This window comes from Carettochelys insculpta, chromosome 7, assembly GCF_033958435.1.
Source record: "Carettochelys insculpta isolate YL-2023 chromosome 7, ASM3395843v1, whole genome shotgun sequence".
NCBI classification, from domain to species: Eukaryota; Metazoa; Chordata; order Testudines; family Carettochelyidae; genus Carettochelys; species Carettochelys insculpta.
This window is the reverse complement of record NC_134143.1, coordinates 22740066-22759837: the sequence shown is the minus strand read 5'-3', so window position 1 is coordinate 22759837 and position 19772 is coordinate 22740066. Positions and strand designations below refer to the sequence as shown.

General features: G+C 40.7%; 1 protein-coding gene across 3 annotated transcripts in view; it reads right to left on the bottom strand.

Moving 5' to 3' along the window:
- GRID1 (glutamate ionotropic receptor delta type subunit 1) overlaps positions 1 to 19772 on the bottom strand; it is an 898770-nt gene that overhangs the window by 503102 nt on the left and 375896 nt on the right. For all 3 annotated transcript variants that reach the window (XM_074999453.1, XM_074999454.1, XM_074999455.1), the window contains exon 3: positions 18115 to 18399. In XM_074999453.1, coding sequence (XP_074855554.1) covers positions 18115 to 18399 — 285 coding nt within the window. The remainder of the gene's footprint in view (positions 1 to 18114; positions 18400 to 19772) is intronic.

The following is a 19772-nucleotide window of genomic DNA, read 5'->3' as shown; positions in this document are numbered from 1 at the left end:
TAGAATTTTACACATAATCTTAAACTAAAAGAGTAATTTAAAGGGACACCCCATTAAGGGGGTACCCATATTAAATAAATCCCTGTAGGGTTACATAAGACCTCAGGCGTTGCCAATAAGTCCTGAGGCGGCCGTAGGAGGCAGGTATCCTATTAACATCCATTAAGTGTATACATATAAGAAGTCCTAGGGTAGTAGCCATAGCCACTTTTAGAGGCCCCGTCTGCCTGGCCAGCAGGGGTAACCTCACCTAGGCAATTTTAAATTCCAGCTGTTCCCTTGGGTCGCTGGGGGACCTAGGGTAGAGCATCACCGGCCATTTTCCTAAAAGGCGAAAAGTGCTCTGAAGGGGGCGGGTGCCCCGAGTAAGAGGAATATAATATTGTATAGTTCCTCCCGAGGCAGGGCAGTAAAGGGGCTCCCTTATTAGGGGGTCCGACATAGGCAGCTCTTGGGAGGCGTCGTATTATAGTCCCTTTAAGCCCAAAACTACCCATAATTAAGCGTTTGGGACGCTGAGGCGAAGGGAAGCCAGCGCAGTCTTAATTTATTGCGCTGGGGTCTTTTCGGGTAAAAATATCCCATAAATCTGGAAGCCCGTTACCAGACTAAATAACCTGGCATATTATATGTATACATAGACATTCTGGAAGCCCGTTACCAGATTAAACAACCTGGCATAATTAAATATATAGAAACGTATTAATATATAACATAAAGAGAAACATAAAGATATACACATATTCAAATAGATACATAAGGAAATATATAGCAGAGTTGTTGTTATCAGTTCTGGTTTATTTCTTTTCCCTTATAGCACACGCACGGAAGAGCACCAAGTTGTGCGTCCCAGTGGAGCCAACAGTAAGTCTAAAGAAGGGTATAGTTTAAACGTTGTAACTACACAAATACAACAAAGGGGCTATTAGTCAACTAGTTCCAAATCCTGTGCTGAGACTCAGGGAACAGGGAAGGATATAGTTGTAGCTTCTAGAGATATTAAATAGATACATAGTAAAATAAAGTGTGGTAACATAGTAAATAAATAGGAAAGAGAAAACACTACATTGTAAAAACCTAGCTCTTGTTAGAATAAAAAGAAACTTAGTTGTGGACAGTTGACCCCTTGTCTGTCATCTTTTCTGGGGAACAAACGGGCTCTGTCACACACCCTGTAAACCCCTGTGGATCAGACACCGTTGACATCGATCCAGGTAGCGGGGTAAAACCTGGGCTGGTGCTTGGTGGCTGGTGGAAAATCTTAGGCAGCCTTATTGGGCCCTTGGTTGTCTCTGTATTGGCCACTGCAGCTTGACCTGTGCTAGCCATTTAAAGATCGTTAGCTTGCAGATGTCATTTGCCCAATGTCTAGTACAATGGAGTCCTGATTCATGACTAAGACTCCTACCTGCAACATTAACACATATTATAAATAATAATGATCAGTTTTTTTGACCTTTTTCCCATTCCAAAAATTCTTACATTTTAATTGCAAAGCTTTCTTACACTTCTTATTGGTTTTTAAGTTGTTCTTATTCAGAATTGTTTTACATTTTTAAATCAAATGCAGATCAGCAGAATGCACATTATTTGAAACCTCAACCTGTGTCTTTTCAAAATAAACTTTATTATGGTTTTTCATTTGAAAATAATTAACATTGCAATTTCCTGATTCTTGAGTCTTGAGAAAATTGCAGTTCTGCCTAATAATATTGCAGCTCTGCATGTAAACTAATGCAGGTAACTTGCCTATCCTGGTGTGTGTACTTACACTGCATGTTAATAATAATGCCAGTGAGTTATATATGTAAATCTCAACTCTGGGATGGGGAACTTGTGTACTTAATGCACATTCAACATATTTAACATCACTTTAGTAGTTGAAATTCTATCACCTTGCCCACTGGCATTCCATAAACCTTACCTGCAAGGGACGGTCCAACTTTATTCCCTTAGTTGAGAAGGTGAACACTCATAGTGCTGCCAGATTCTCCACTCAGACATGCTCATGGCAGGGGCACAGGTAGTTGGAAAAGGAAGAACAAAAATGTTTGAGTTCCTGTGATGCCTTATCTTAGGTGGAAAGTGGGAAGTGGTTATTCCCAAGATAACTGTTAGTCCTTCACCAATGAAAAACACTGACAGAGGCCAGCAAACATACATAAGAAAGCAGCAGCTTTGTGCTCATCTTAGACACAAAAAAAAGGGGCTGAAGAGTCAAATTGCAAGCATGGGACAAAGGGTGAAAATTAAGAGGGTGCAGGAAGAACCCTACTACACCTTTTGTCAGCTAAGGTCCAAAGACCAAGCAGAGATCTTCTTCAGCATTCTAGCATGAGTACATCCCCCTACCCTAACCAATCCAAGTTTTTTATATAGTTGTGTGTGGGAAGGAGGGTTAATTATACGAAATACCTTTTTGATGAGTACCCCATAGGATTTATTCCACTACCACCTACCATGATCTGCAAGACCACAGCCTGAGGCAATGTATTGCAGACAGAGAAAATATTTACAGACCTACACACCATGAGAAGTTGCACAATTATATTGAGTTTTAGTGATATGAACTGCCTGAAAGTCTGCATACACATGCATTCTGACCTTCATTTACTTAATTTTCAACACTCTTTGGCCTTGACTACACTTCAGCAGGCTATCGACCTAAGTTACACAACTTCAGCTAAATCAATAATAACAACAATAAGCCCTGTGGCACCTTACAGACGAACAATTTTTGGAGCATAAGCTTTTCTGAGCTTATGCTGCAAAAACTCTGTGAGTCTATAAAGTGCTGCAGGACTTCCCATTATTTCTGCATACACTGACTAACACGGCTCTGATACATCAATAAAGTAACTGAAGTTGATGTATTTAGAGCTGCTTACTTCACAGTGATAAGTTAACAGCTGATATCCTCCTGCTGACTCCACTTGACTCTTCTCATTTTGATGGAGTACTGGAGTTGACAGGAGGGCATTTGGCAGTCAATTTATCATGTCTATACTAGACATGATAAATCAACCCCCCACTGGATCAATCTCTGCCTATCAATCTAACTTGAACTGAAGACACACCCTCTGTGGTGCTAATGGACCCAGACATGAAGCTGCAGGTGAAGCACTCACTGTGGATGAGTAGCAGTGCACTCTCAGTATCAATAGGCCAGACTCAGACTCCACATGAGGCCAGAGGGCTTTCAACATGAGGACTTTTGGGTCTCAGACTCTTGACTGGAAAGACTTGCTCATATAACAGATGGCAACTAGGTGTGCCTCACTCAGAAAGTAGATGTGCTGTTGTTGCTAACAGAAAATGAATAAGGCCAGAAGGAACAGTTCTTGAACCCAAGGACGCAGGGCATAATTCCCAGAAGCAGGTGGGGAAGCTCCATACTAACTTGCTTACAAAAGTAGGAAACACAAGAACTAAGTAAGCTCATAAGGCTATGAACTCACGGAAAGGATTCTGACTCTGACCATGTGGTAAGGAGGAACTGAGGGCACATTTTTCTGCACTGTCTTTTATAACTTGCACGGAGCACATAACAATGTAAGTTAACTTTGAGCATCAATGGACCCACCGCTGAAATACTTCTGCTCCAGTGCATGGCATATATGCGAACCTGCATTTCAAATACCTACAGAGATCTTGCTTGAAAAACTCATCCTCAGCCCAGGTAGTACTGAGATTAAATTTCAATGATTGTATTTTCTCTTCTATTTCTTGAAGTATAAATAACTACAGATTATTTTACTGAAATTTTTACTGTTTCATGAGACCTCAGCCACCATATTTTTAACTCTTTTGATCTAAGAAAGTGGTTTTTAAACACATGGTTTGAAGATCCCTGTCTAAAACTGGCAAAAGGGTGCACACCTCCCCTGTAAAATTTTAGGGCTCTGCAAATGAAAATCAACTACATCAATAAAACCACTTGCCTAAGAGATTGAAAATAATACCTTTAAGTAATTTTCTTTAATATTCTAAACTTCTCCATTTTGGATCAACCCCTTCAAAAACAGGAGTAACCACCCTGCTAATAAATGCCTTAAAAGATAAGTGCATTTTTGGAAGAATACATTAGTAACTAACACATTTGAGAATCGAATATCATAAGTAAATACAATAGGAAAACTTAGAAATTTGTACTATTTCTCAATATAACTGGTAAGCCTCAATTTTAGTATACAACTATGACTTTGGTGGTATCAGCACATGAGTAATGAACTGTTGACTCTACACTAATATGGTTCTGGGTGAATTAATAAATTTTGATTGATTCAGAAAAAGAACCCTAATTTGAAAAACATTGTTCAAGTCAAAAGTCACCCTGAAAACCCAGGATTAAAAATTAGCAAACTAAGTTTCCTTGTACGCAGTAAAGGAGACAATATTAAAGGCACAGCTTCGAACTATCCCAATACAAAGGAAAGATGGGAAAAAATAGAAAGGGGACAATATAGCTCATCCACCAGGAGCTCTTTAATTATCTGAAAACCAAGAAAGAGGAAACATGAAGAAACTGCCAAGGTTGAGCAGAGTAATAAAAAACAGTGCAGGTGTTCAGGGTGGAAAAAAAATCAGAAAGGCTAAGGCAAAGTGTAACTCATTTTCTGCAAAGGACATAAAAGGCAACAAGAAGAAAGTCTATAAATAAAAATTACGAAGAAAAAAGTGTAATTCCGACTGCTTAGTGTGGAAGGAGGGCTGATACTGGACAACAGCCAGAAGGCTGAAGTGTTTAGTACATATACCTATTTACTATAAAGGGTTAGTTGTGACCAATTGCTTTACAGAAACACACATGGAGGTGGGAGGGGTGAAACATAAGATGGGTTAGGGAAATAACATATTAAAGCATATCAGATAAATTACACAGATTCAAGTTGTCAGGGCCTGGTGAAATTTTTCATATGGAACCAAAAAAAATGACCTGAACCAATCTTGAAACAACTAGTGGTCATCTCTGACAACCTATGAAGGATAGGCCAGGTCCCAGAAGACTAGGAAAGGGCAAACAGAGTATCTCATTTTAAAAAGTAGAAAAAGAGGATAAACAGAATTATAGACCAGTCAGCCTAACTGACACCGGGAAAGATACCAGAACAAAGTACCGAATAATCTGTGGGTATCCTAGAGAATACTAGGGTTATGAGGAAGAGCCAGCATGGATTTGCCAAGAACAAATCATGCCAAACCAACCTAATTTCTTTCTTTGACAGGGCTACTAGCCTCAAACTGGCAGAAACTGGAGACATAACAACTTAGCTTGATTTTATTGACGTTTTTGACACAATCTCACAAGACAGTCTCATGAGCAAACCATGGGAATGTGTTCTAGCTTAGTTTCCCCTAGTGTGGGTACATTATTGGTTGAAAGACCAGTCTCAAGAGTGGTTATCAATGCACACTGTCAAACTGGGAGCATATATGAAGTATGATTCAGTATTTTAATTAGTGATTTGGGTAACAGAGTGGGAAGGGAGAATGCTGGTAAAATCCACAGATGACACCAAGATGGGAGAGGTTGAAGCACTTTGGAGGACAGGACTAGAATTCAGAAAAACCTTGATAAATTAGAGAATTTATCTGAAATCAACAAGATGAAATATAATGAAGAGAAATGCAGAGTTATACACTTAGAAAGAAAAAAATCATATATGCAACTACCAAATCAATAAGTGGCAATACTGCCGAAAAGGATCTCTTGCAGAACAGTGGATCACAAACAGAACATGAGTCAAGATGAGGCAGTTGCAAAAAAGACTATTGTTACTCTGGAGCACCATCACAGGCCATGATTTTGCCTTCTCCTTCCAGAAACTGAAAGGACTCCAGTGGCTGTGCCTTCACAGCGTTTCCTCCACCATTTTTACAACAATCCTTGTGAAAACAGTCTATTTACAATGTTTACCTAATATCAGAGAGATAGCCGTGTTAGTCGGTATTCTAACAAAACAAACCAGCAGTCACGTAGCATTTTAAAGACTGACAAAATGATTTACTAGGTGATGAGCTTTCATGAGACAGACTCACTTCTGAACGATTTATATTCGCCCGTCTGATTCCCCGCACTTGCAACTTCTGAAGAAGTGGGTCTGTCCCATGAAATTTCACCACTTTGTCTAGTTCTACATGCCACACTTAATGGAAGATGTGGACAAGCTGGAGAAAGTCCAGAGGAAGGCAACAAAAAAAAAATCTAAGTTTTAGGAAACAGTTCCTATGAGGAAAGATTTAAACAAAATGGATAAGTTTAGCCTTAAGAAAAGATGAGTGGGACCAGGATGAGCCTAATAACAGTCTTCAGTTATGTTAGGGACTGCTGCAGGATGACTGTAGGACTAGAGGTAATGGGTTTAATCAGTAGCAAGGGAAATTTAAAGTGGATATAAGGAAACTCTTTCTAACTAACTGTGAGGCCAATTAAGATCTGGAATAGGCTTCCATGACAGATTGTGGCATCTCCATCATTGGATGTTTTTAAGAACAGGTTGGACAAACACCTTTCAGTGACAGTCTAGATTTATTTGGTCCTGGCTCAGCACTGGACATTGGACTTTCAAGATCCTATTGAGACCTACATGTCTTCTGATTGCTAGCAGCTTTTCAAAATAAAATGAATTCTTATATTACTTGAAAATGCCTCAATTGTAATTATAAAAAGAATTTACAAATAATATGTGCTTGTGCTTTATTTAATTACATTTAGGCCGTGTCTACACTAGCCAAAAACTTCGAAATGGCCATGCAAATGGCCATTTTGAAGTTTACTAATGAAGTGCTGAAATACATATTCAGCGCCTCATTAGCATGTGGGCGGCCATGGCACTTCGAAATTGACACGGCTCACTGCCGCACAGCTCGTCCAGACGGGACTCCTTTTCGAAAGCACCCCACCTACTTCAAAGTCCCCTTATTCCCATCTGCTCATAGGAATAAGAGGACTTCGAAATTGACGTGGCTCGCCGCCGCGTGGCTTGTCCAGACGGGGCTCCTTTTCAAAAGGACCCCGCCTACTTCGAAGTGCCGCAGCCGTCCACTTGCTAATGCAGTGCTGAATATGTATTTCAGCGCTTCATTAGTAAACTTTGAAATGGCTATTTGCATGGCAATTTTGAAGTTTTTGGCTCGTGTAGACATAGCCTTAGTGTTATGTATCATAACGCATTAATAAATAAAAAAAGGCTAACAGAAATGACAAAAATCCACTCTTGAGTAACCCAATTACATTAAGTGCTGTTACAAGCAGAACAGTGACAAAATACCATTTCTTCAATGGCTTCCATATCAAATTTGCTCAATTTAGAAGTCAGAAGGTTATTTTTTTCCTTTATCTGTCAGTATTACAAACTCAGCATGGGAGCTGAGGGAAGGAGGACGCTATTCTGTCATCACCTGACATCTTCAACAGTACTAGCCAATAGCGTCTACACATTCCCTTTGACAACTTAATTGACAATTAGAACTGAGTGATATTTTCGGTGTTTTGGGGGAGGGGCAAAAAATAAAAATACTGAATTGGGTTGCCAAACATTTTGCCAGGTTGTTTCAGTCAAACAGAAGTTCAATGTGGAAAATAAATTGATTTTCTAGTGCAAAATTACTTCTGAAATTCCATTCAGTGCTATTATAAAAGTATTTAAAATGCTGAAAAAACAAATATTTAGTGTTGGGACAAACAAAATTTATATTTACCCTTGTGATTCCCCCAGCCCTCAACTTTACAGTGCAAAGACTAAAAAAATTATTTTGACTTAACCCAAAGGATTTTTCAGAACTACCAGCAAACTAACAGACAAAAAAAAAAATTACCACCACACAGTTCTAATGATGACGACAATGCAGGAAGTAGAATCAAACCCAGATCATTCTACTCTGATCAGTAACAAACTGTCTAAGATTTGAAGATACAAAGTGGAAAAGAAGTTTCCATCATTTTTCTATAATGTTCTCAGTGATCCTCTCAAACACCCTGGAACATCTCCCAGCTCAGGAGATGTGAAAGCCACAGCAGCACCTACGTGGAATTTCCACTGGATTCTGGCTCCACAGCTAGGGAGTAAGGCTGGATTCTGCTAGACTTTCATTTCCCTGTGCTAGATTCCCTCCAGGCACAAGTGTATGATTCAGAGTTTGCAACGATTTCTGCTGAATCCATTGCTGTAGTGAGAAAGTGGCAGACACAAAAGCCAATGGCAGCAGGCTCTGGCCCACAATGGATCCACTAAAGCCGGACTATAAGTTGAACATTACATTCCTCTTCCAGAGAGCAGGGAAATCTGACCTAGCCCAAAAGAATTCCCAGGGCTTAGTAAATTTCCTTAGTAAAAGGAAAGTCAGTTAGTTCCCAGTCCCCTAGAAATGAACTATCTTCATAGACGGAAGCTGGTCCATAGTTGCTAATGTTTGTTCATCTGAAAAATTCAACAAAAGTTAGTATTTGTATAATTTTTCACCAAAACAAAAGGGAATTTTCCAGAATTTTCTCCCCATTATTCAGAAAACTTTCTCTGCCCCCTCCAACACACAATTTTTGTTCCAGGACAGGTTTTTGAAAAACATGTGCCGCCACCCCCCCCCCCCACACACACACACACTCTTTTCAAAATGTTCATGGAAAATAATTGTCATTTTCCAGTCTGCTGTATGAATCATTTTTTTGGCAGATAGAATTAAGAGCCGTGTACTTCGGCACCCTTTCACATGACCAGAGCCATCACAGTGGCAATTTCAGTCCCAAATGAGTAACTGTTTTGCTTGAATGTGTTTGCATATGGAAATACAGGCATCTTGAGAAGAAACCACAGCACAAGAGAGAAATGTTTTCCAGTCATAAGACTAACCTAAAAACACAACAATTACTCATCTCCCAGGAAATAGAATGACTTTTAATTCCTCACAGCCAAGCAGGTTCTTTTCTTTTGCATTTAGTACATATTAAAGGTGATGGTTGGTCAATCTGCGATATATTGGTAATGCTGCAGGTAGACTCAATTATTCACTTTATATTTAGGGAAACATTCAATTGGCTGCCACTTTCCAACACACTGACAGTACTTGTCTGTGGCAGTTAAAGAGAAGCTTATTCGCTTTCGCTAGTAGCAGCACTTCACAATGATGGCTCCAAATCTCCCCTTATTGCATGCTGCCCCACAGAGCTAACCTCTTCAGTTTGGTCAGGTTTCTCTCTGTGTTCACTGTTCTGCCTAGTTTGTTAACAAGCAATTTAATCTGATGAATCTACAGCAGTAAAGCCAATGAACAATAAGCAAAAAAGCAGACTTGCTTGCAAATTGCTTTGAGGATTACAAAACAGCCCAGAATGCAATCCAAACACATTCACCTATGACACTAGAGCTTTCCAATGTGCCACAATTACCTTTTATTCCTACTGTAGATTTTTCCATTGTGGTGACAACAACGCCATGGGTGACAGTAGCAGAAACGCTAACATGCTTAATGCAGACACCATTTTTCCATCAGTTAAAACCAATTACAGTAATTAATTGGAATCTCCTAAACATCATCCAAAGAATTCGTCCACTTAACACAACCAAGGTTCCTTGGGTAAAATTACATTATTTCCCTTAATACTTTATAGTTCTTAAAGCACCTTTACCCTGAGGGCCTCAAAGAGAATAGCAAATAGTTAAGTTTTGACTTCTCCGTGAGGAAAGGTTTTGGTCTTTTTAACCCATTCTACTGACAAGGAATTAAATAATAGAGATTAAAGAGCATTCCTTGAGAAAACTGAGCAAGTAAGTAGCAGAGAAAGGGATAGAATTTATACTGTCTTGCTTCCATGCTTATGCTCATGCTGCTCAACCACATTCTGGAAATTAAGACTGTGAAGAAGCTTACTTTAGTTGTCTTATTAAGCTATTATAAACACAGGATGCAATCTCTACACCTAGCTCTGCAGGCAAAGTCCAGCTGGTATCAATGAGAAGTTGCATGTGTACGTTCTACTCTGCTTCCCCTCTTTTTCTAGTATTTACGCACACATGGCTGCAGCAAATACCACTTTTCTAGTTCACTGTGCCTCTTCTGAAATTACACATTTCTAATGGCACATACCATAAATGAAAAAATTACACTTAAAAGTAAGGGTTAGCAAAGTCATAAAATATAGCATCTATAGAGAATACATCAGTCCCCACTTTCCTTCCACAAATGTACAAAAGCTACATGGAGACGTTCCAATTGATCTTTTCTTCATCAGTATGACCCCATAGGGGAACGTTATGTCATTGACAAAAGGTATTATGTCTCAACCTTCAAGACAGAGGTCTTTGAAAGGTCTCTTCACTACATTAAAAGAAGCTATTACTCATTTCATGCCAACAAAAATGGCAACATTTAAAACCTCCAGTTTCAACATAGTCTGACTATCACAGGTAGAATGAGGTTTTTACCTTTTCTATTTAGCAATTTCTCCCTCCAGTTGTAAGTTTTACTATCTTTCCATTTCAGATCACAAGCTTAAAACTATGACTTTGGGGCATCCTACCAAAAAGGAACATTTTTCCCTCTACAAAGTTTGTGCACAGAAATTTCTCTCTACAGGTCTGTGCTAAAGATGTCAAACAAGCCATGTTTCATCGACCCACAGCTCTGTAGCAGAGCACTGTTGAGGTACAGGCAGGCCCACTAGCAAGGGGGAGAGCAAAGAGGGTAGTTGCCCCGGGCTTGGCATTTCAAAGGGCCCCAGAGCTCCAGCCACCATTGCTACTCTGAGTGGGGGTGAGACAGTGCTGCAATCTGAGCTCTGCTAATGATGCAAGGCTAATGGTCCTAGGCCCTACCCCTTCTGTCTTGGCCCTGCCCCTTCCAGGACATGGAGCTGGCCCCCCCTCTCCCACCCTGCCCTAGGGTCCACAGTGGCTTTTGGCCCTGCTAGGTAATGGTAAACATTTGAGTTATCAAGTGTGGTGTATATATTTGCCATGTCAACTATAAATTGGATTATTTTTGTTCTAAATCAATACAAAAAGTATGCAATGGGGAGACAATCAATATATAAGACTTCAGCTTTAAGTCCTCCAGGAGATTATAAAAATGGTTTTGCTTTTTTAAGCATACAAAATTCCTTGGTAACATTATTTTGTCCTTAAAAAATCTGACAGTTACTAGGTAGGTGATATGTAGGGATCAGCTGGCTCTACAGATGGACAAACAAAAATGTTACTGATAGTTTTCAAAAGCTGCAGAGAAGAGGACTGTTTATTGAAATGAATCACAAAGGACTAGTGCTGGAAACCCTCCTTGTTCATAAGGACATGTTCTCCAAGTGAACTGCATCCTCACTGTCAGTGCCTGACTCAGAAGTCAAATTGGGAATGCAGAGCTGGGAAGTCAGTCAGTGGGAAATGCAAAAGAACAGATCTCGTGAGAAATCAAGCAGATGGCAGAGGAGCCAATATTAGGTTTGTGGTAATCAGTCTTTAGCTCCTCCACGCAATTTCCTCATAATTATGCTAGCAAAGGCATGTCCACAGGCACCCTTCCACCTCCCTTTTCCAGAAAATAGCTACAGATACCTTAAAAAAAAACTATTCCACCCACCCACCCCCCACACAGTCTCCTCTACCAGATTCTGTGGTGCGCGGTTTTATTATTTCTGCAAACTGAAGACAGTGAAAGTCAATCATAACTCCACAACTGAGTATGTGTACAGCACACAGGAATCTGCAGCAGGCCTGGAGTTGGCTCCTACTCTTCCTTTCCCTCCACCCCAATGAAGGGAGCATGACAGGGCCACTCAAAAGCATGAAGGGGAAGAGATAGAAAACAAAGTACAATTCTCGGCTAACGTATGGGAACCAAAACCAAGTGGAGTAGTAGAGCAGCTCATGGGACTTCATATACTGCACTGAGGATGCCAAAGGGATGTAGCTCCCTATATTTGTGGAGATGGTTCATTGATGGCGAATCACATTGAGACAAAACCATTTCCGCTGAAGATGGAGATGATGAAAATGGAATTATTCATAGCAGAGAAATACATTCACCAAGAAAGTTTTCCACTGTACTTAGCATCAAGTTTATGTATTAAAAAAATATGCACAACAATCCAAATGTAAAGATGGTCCTCTTTCCTGATTTCACACTGCAGAGGAAGAATAAAGCTAGACAAAAATAGGAAAGGTGAAGAGATGTAGCTGATGTTACACTGTAATATTAATTTAATGTCATGTACTCTTTAATGCTAAGTATAAACTTAGGATTAAACTATGTTATTTACTCCAGAATCACATGAATACTGGTCTCAAGAAAGCAGAGTATATATTTTGGGAAAAACATCCCCACCCATTTGCTCATATCTCTCAAGTCAGGCAGCCATGTCTAGAATATTTTTCCCCAAATGACAATGATTGACCCTGGTGCTTCCATCTATTTGCATGGTTGGAAGGGAACAAACTCCTTTACAAATGGAGACAAAGTGAGGAGAGAAGCATGGAATCCTGGGTACCAGGGGTACCTGGGTACCAGGCATAAAGGAGTAATTAGCATACAGTGGAAGGGACAGAGGGGAATTCTGTATCACAAAACATGCTCTTGTCAGACAGAGGCTTGAAGTCTGTGTCAACTGGCTACCCAACAGTAGTGCTTCTTGTATGAGTATTATCTGCGAGTATAGATTACATCCTTAATGCAACTGAATAGCATCTTAAACCATGTATCTTACATGTAGTGGAAGGTACCACTTAAAGTCAATAGGGGTACCACAGCTTGGCACTAAGGTATTAATTACTTGAAGAGAGACCCAATGGAGCATAACCATAGCACTGAATCAAAGACATCATGCCCCGATGACCAGCAGAGATTGGGTTGCTGCCAGAATGCACACAGGATTATCTGCAGTGTGGTTGGTGCCAGGGACTCTCCATCCAGCAGTTTCCTAACCTAAGCCACCAGATCAGTTGCAAATTTGCTTGATTACAAGCTGCACCTTAAGGGCAGCAAGGGAAATTAACCATAAAGTGATATTTGCAGGAAATTTTGGTGCAGTGAAATAAACACTAGAGTAATCTTACCTTCTGCAAGCCAAATATTTTGCTGCATAGTAATTCTGAGAACAGAAACCTTTCATCTAGTGTGCTGTATTTCAACCCTCTCAAAAGAGATATGGCCAAATATACAGCATACAGCATGGATGCGCGTCCCCCAGAGGGGTCATGACATTTTGTAAGGAGGGCACAGAGCGGATGGCTCCCTCCCCCACCCCTGCAGCTTCGGCTGCCTCCCCACCCCTCTGATTTCTTGGTGCGGCTGCTGTCGCCAAGGGAACCTCCCCCCCCACGATGGGCCAATCAGAATATGCAGAGGCCCTGGGTCAAGCAGCTGGGCAGCTGGCGAGTGCCCGGATTGAAAAGGTACCCTCCTGGGGTCCTCCCCCAAGCACTCCTCCCTATTCAGGACACCCCATGGAGCTACCCAGCACGGTCTTCCCGAGCACCCCTCCCATTGCCCACATCCCTTCCTGTGGTCTTCCCACAGGCTGGGGTGGGGGCAGCTAATTGCAGAGTCAAAAAGGGGAGCATGACCTAAAATGTTTGCTCACCCCTGGCTTATAGGGCAAGGAATCAAAGGCCCTTTTCTCAAGTAAGGCCTGCATGATTGGACCACTGGGCTTTCTACCCTGCAGATCATCTAAATTTAGAAGTATAAAGTAAATCTGCACATTGAATCCATCCTTCAAACCTTTCTACAGAACTGATACTGCTTCAGAGCTCTATACTGAATTTCTGAACAAAATCAGTAGCAGCTGCCACAATCTGTTCTTTGAGGAATAGGTGAGCTGCCCTTACAAACATTTAGCCGGGGGGACAGTGGGGAGGAGGGGACAGTTCCCAAGATTTGCAAAACTAGCTTTAGCTTAGAAACCCTTTTCAAAAAATCTGAATTTAAACCCACTATTTTTACTAAGAAGCGTTCCTTTCAAATAAAATTAAAAGTTTTGGTTTCCCCAGCTAGCTAAAAGAAACTCTGAGCTATGTAATAAGAACCGAACAAGAGAGTTCTGCTGGCTTAAGTGGACACTGTATACAATCTGCACCATATACCTCTAACAGAGTTTGCCACAACAGTATTTCTATCTTTCCTTCTCTTATCCTTCCCTTCCTATTTATCACTCCACCTCCCCACTCTCTCTCTCTCTCTCTCCCTCTGTCTCCATATTAAGGCACAAAACCAATAATGTGTAAGGTCAAACATAAGACAAAATTCTTGCAGGGGGTTGAAATCAGGCAGAATAAATCTGATGATCCCCAGTCAGGTTATGGCATCCCGACACCCCACCAGGGCAGCAGCAGAGCTCAGGGTTTGGTCTGCTTTACTGGTGCCATATAGTATTTTTAAAAATGAGGTTGTGGTGCACTGAAATTTGAGAACCCTTGATCTAGGATAATCAGACATCCTGATATTAGACAACACAGAAATATCTTATATAAACAACTATACATACTCCTTCCCCCTCAATATAGCCTGATTTTTCATAGTTGCTATCTGGTCACCCTATTAAGGCAGGCTTTAAACTAGGCTCGACGAGGACAGGGAAGCAAAGCCCATGGGTAAGTAGAGAAGATGGAGATCTGGGAGATGGGTTGGAAACGGGAGGGAGCACGGACTGTAATGGCAGAGAAAAAGGAAGGTCAGGGCAAAACTGGGAGGCAAGATCAAATCAATATCTGAGATGCCTATATACAAATGCAAGAAGTATGGGTACTAAGCAGGAAGAACTGAAGTGCTAATAAATAAATACAACTATGACATTGTTGGCATCACGGAAACTTGATGGGAAAATATGATTGGAATGTTAGTATGGAAGGGTACAGCTTGCTCAGGAGGGACAGATGGGGAAAAAGGGAGGAGGTGTTACCTTGCATATTAAAAATGTACACACTTGGACTGAGGTGGAGACGGACATAGGAAACAGATGTGTTGAGAGCCTCTGGATTAAGCTAAAAGGGGTAAAAAACAAGGGTGATGTCCTGCTAGGAGTCTACTACAGGCCACCTATCCAGATGGAAGAGGTGGATGAGGCCTTTTTTCAAACAACTAATAAAATCATCCAGGGCCCAGGATTTGGTGGTGATGGGGGACTTTAACTATACAGATATATGTTGGTAAACTAACACAGCAACACACAGACTATCCAATAAGTTCCTGGACTGCATTGGAGACAACTTTTTATTTCAGAAGGTTGAAAAACCTACCGGGGGAAGCTGTCCTAGATTTGATTTTAACAAATAGGGAGGAACTGATTGAGAATCTGAAAGTGGAAGGCAGCTTGGGTGAAAGTGATCATGAAATCATAGACTTCACAATTTTAAGGAAGGGTAGAAGGGAGAACAGCAAAACAGAGATAATGGATTTCAGGAAGGCAGATTTTGGTAAACTCAGAGAGCTGGTAGGTAGGGTCCCGTGGGAAGCAAGACTGAGGAGAAAAACAAAGGAGAAGAGTTGGCAGTTTTTCAAAGGGACATTATTAAGGGTACAAAAGCAAGCTATCCCGCTGTGTAGGAAAGATAGAAAATATGGCAAAAGACCACCTTGGCTTAACCAGGAGATCATGTGTGATCTCAAAAATAAAAAAGGAATCATATCAAAAATGGAAACTAGGACAAATTACAAAGGATGAATATAGGCAAACAACACAGGAATGCAGGGGCAAGATTAGAAAGTCAAAGGCAAAAAATTGAGCTCAAATTAGCTACAGGCATAAAGGGAAACAAGAAGGCTTTTTATAAATACATTATAAGCAAGAGGAAGACCAAGGATAGGGTAGGCCCATTGCTCAGTGAGGAGGGAGAAACAGTAACGGGAAGCTCAGAAATGACAGAGATGGTCTTCACTGAGAAGACTGAGGAAGGAATGCCTAACATAGTGAATGCTAGTGGGAAAGGGGTAGGTTTGGAAGACAGAATGAAAAGAAGAATAAGTTAAAAATCACTTAGGAAAGTTAGATGTCTGCAAGTCACCAGGGCCTGATGAAATGCATCCTAGAATACTCACAGAGCTGAGGGAGGAGGTATCTGAGCCATTAGCTATCATCTTTGGAAAATTGTGGGAGACTGGAAAGATTCCAGAAGACTGGAAAGACACAAATATAGTGCCCATCTATAAAAAGGGGAATAAAAACAATGCAGGAAACTACAGACCGGTCAGTTTAACTTCTGTGCCAGGAAAGATAATGGAGTAAGTAATTAAGGAAATCATCTGCAAACACTTGGAAGGTGGTAAACTGATAGGGAACACGCAGCATGGATTTGCAAAGAACAAATCATGTCAAACCAATCTGATAGCTTTCTTTGATAGGATAATGAGCCCTATGCATAAGGGAGAAGCGGTGGATGTGGTATACCTAGATTTTAGTAAGGCATTTGATATGGTCTCCCATGATATTCTTATCAATAAACTAGGCAAATACAACTTCGATGGGGCTACTATAAGGTGGGTGCAAAACTGGGTGGATAACCGTACTCAGAGAGTAGTTATTAATGGTTCTCAAGCCTGCTGGAAAGGTATAACAAGTGGGGTTCTGCAGGATCTGTATTGGGACAGATTCTGTTCAATATCTTCATCAACGATTTAGATATTGGCATAGACAGTATGCTTATTAAGTCTGCAGATGATATCAAGCTAGGAGGAGTTGCAACTGCTTTGGAGGATAGGGTCAAAATTCAAAACGATCTGGACAAATTGGAGAAATGGTCTGAAGTAAACAAGATGAAGTTTAATAAAGACAAATGCAAAGTGCTCCACTTAGGAAGGAACAATCAGTCTCACACATACAGAATGGGAAGCGACAGTCCAGGAAGGAGGATAGCAGAAAGAGATCTAGGGGTTACAGTGGACCACAAGTTCAATGAGTCAACAGTGTGATTCTGTTTCAAAAAAAGCAAACATGATTCTGGGATGCATTAACAGGTGTGTTGTGAACAAGACATGAGAAGTCATTCTTCTGCTCTACTCTGCATTGGTTAGGCCCCAGTTGGAGTATTGTGTCCAGTTCTGGGTGCCGCATTTCAAGAAAGATATGGAGAAACCAGAAAGGGTCCAGAAAAGAGCAACAAGAATGATCAGAGGTCTAGAGAACATGACGTATGAAGAAAGGCTGAAAGAATTGGGCTTGTTTAGTTTGGAAAAAAGAAGATCAAGGGGGGACATGGTAGAGGTTTTCAGGTATCTAAAAGGGTGTCATAAGGAGGAGAGAGTTTGCAACTACACATAAAACCAGACTGATCCTTTGATCCACTCTGTCGACAAAAGGGCCCCCCTGGAGCATCTGCGCAGCTTTTTTGTCAACAGTTTCTGTCAACAAAACACATTTTGTGAGTACAGGCTTCACAAATTTTATCTACAAAACTCCATTTTTGCCTACAAAACTCTCGAGTATAGACATAGCCTGAATGAAAAAATAATAAACTTCGATTTTTATCTTTGCAATGCAGCATTCAGCAACACACATTAATTTATTTCCTCATTGGAATATCTAATGCACTCAAACTAAGATTTCTGTTTCCCATGTTTCAGCCCTGAGTAAAATTTTGCTGACAGATACATAACTCATGTCAGACACAAAGGAAATGCTAACTCTAACCTTTACTATAAATGTCATGAAATGTACCACTGTAATACATGCTCCAAACAGAGAATCCTGGGGGGAACCATACAGAGAAGTTAGGACTAGAAATGTGGAGGGTTTTTTTTTTTCCTTGTTAAAGAGAACAGGGCTCAGCTTTGACTAGAAGCATATTACAAAGGAGTAGTATAGGGTACTTGTTGTACTCCCTTGCATACCATATGAACCCTGCCAATCAATGTAAACAGCTTATTAATATTTTCCTGAAAACCTGCAAGATGACTCAAACTTCAGCTGTCCTGATAGTGTGTTGCTAAGCAACTTTGCTGCCTGTCTGAGAATCAGTTTTCAAACCACTCTTTCATGATAAAACTATACATCTGCGTTCATTCAAAATGTTCTCTTCAAAATCTGCAGCAAGCCCAAACAACCATGTCCCAGAACAATATGCCTGCACCGCAGTTTCCAGCTAAATGCAAGAGAGGCTCCTTGACATACATAAAACAATGCATTGCACTCACCATAATCACTATCATAGAACACTATGAATTTTTGCCATCGGAGTTCAGTGACAAGTTTCAGCATGACATCATTGAGGCGCACAGGTGGTCTGGCTGCTAGCGTGTATTCTTCCTCCTCAAGACTAGGATTTAGGTGACAAGCTGTGCGCGGGGAGCCCACTGAGTTGCGCTGTACAAAGAGGTGTGGAATGTGCATGGCATCTGTCAGGGACTGCAGGGCATTGGCTGAGGCACAACCAGTAGATGTCACTAAGGCTAAGATTCCCAGGGTCATCAGGTCACAGGCTGAGGAAAACAAGGGAGAAAACATAGTTAGAGCAAGTTCAAAACTCCTTTGGTCTAGCTAAGCACTACAGAAAATAAGGTAAATAGGATCTCTGCCCTGAAGACCAGGACATGATGTGATTAATTATACTCCAGTGCACGTTGCTACAAGTGAGAGCCAGGCCCCATGGTGTCATGCAGCATGGGGTTTTTTGTCTGAAGGGGTCATGGTGCAATGAAGTTTGAGAAACTCTGAACTGATGATCAGATGGTCCCGATATTAGGGGCTTTGTCTTATATATCCAACTATCCTCCCCACAAAAAATGACCTGATTTTTCACAATTGGTATCTGGTCACCCTATCTAAGTTGACAAAACAGACCAGGCGGTGGTGAGAGAGAATAATATCCCCAGTTTTCGAATGGGACATGGAGGCAATATTAAACTGACAAGGCAGTGAACTCAGATCTGCTGAATCCTAGTCCAGTGCCTTAGCCACAAAACTGCCTTCATCTGATGTGTATTCTGGAGATCAAAATGTTGAGGATCTAAAGAGATGCTTCTGTCTCAAGTGTTTGGCTTATACAAAGAGATTTTTAAACTTACAAAAAATGCATCTTTTTTAAGCAAGGGACCCTTAAAGTTTGCTTTAGAGTGAAAGGAAAAGCACAAGCAATTAAGTGTTTATTAATGCTATATCTGTCTTTAAAAAAATTGGGAAGAACAGCTGCAATTTGAAAACAAATTTGAAACCATCTGCAACTGAAAACTGAGTGCCACACACATTCGAAATACATACAGCTATAGCTTGAAATCCAGCCCTACAACCTCCAACGTAGCAAATTATTATAGTGCAACTGACACATCTGCTTTATGCTTCCATACACAAAGAACAACTGTGTTCTTTCAATCCAAGTCACTTTATTTTAGGTAATGGGAAAGATCAAGCAAGGATCAAAGTAAAGTTCCCATAAGAGAGCACAGTGCTGCTGTAACCTAACAAGATATGTAAATCATTTGCATTTTCAATTTTCCTCATTAATATTCCTCTTTCAAAAGAGGAATACAAGTGTAGACACAGCCAATAAGGCTACTGAGTAGACATAACCTAATATTCATTGTACCAGCAGGGGGAAAGTAGCCACACAATTCAGATAGAGATTTTGAAGAAGAAATTGCAGAGTTAAAATCCAGGAAAGAGTCCATTCTGAGGACAGGAAACATTTGCAAAACCTGGATTGGATTTTTGCATTCTCTTCATCTCCCTCATACACTCCCATGCCCTTCCCCCTCAGAAAAGTTCTGTATTTTGATGCCCACACATGCTCACTATATTTCCAATATTTTCTGATTCTGATCATACAACAAAAACAGGATTCTTGTGCTATTCCTGT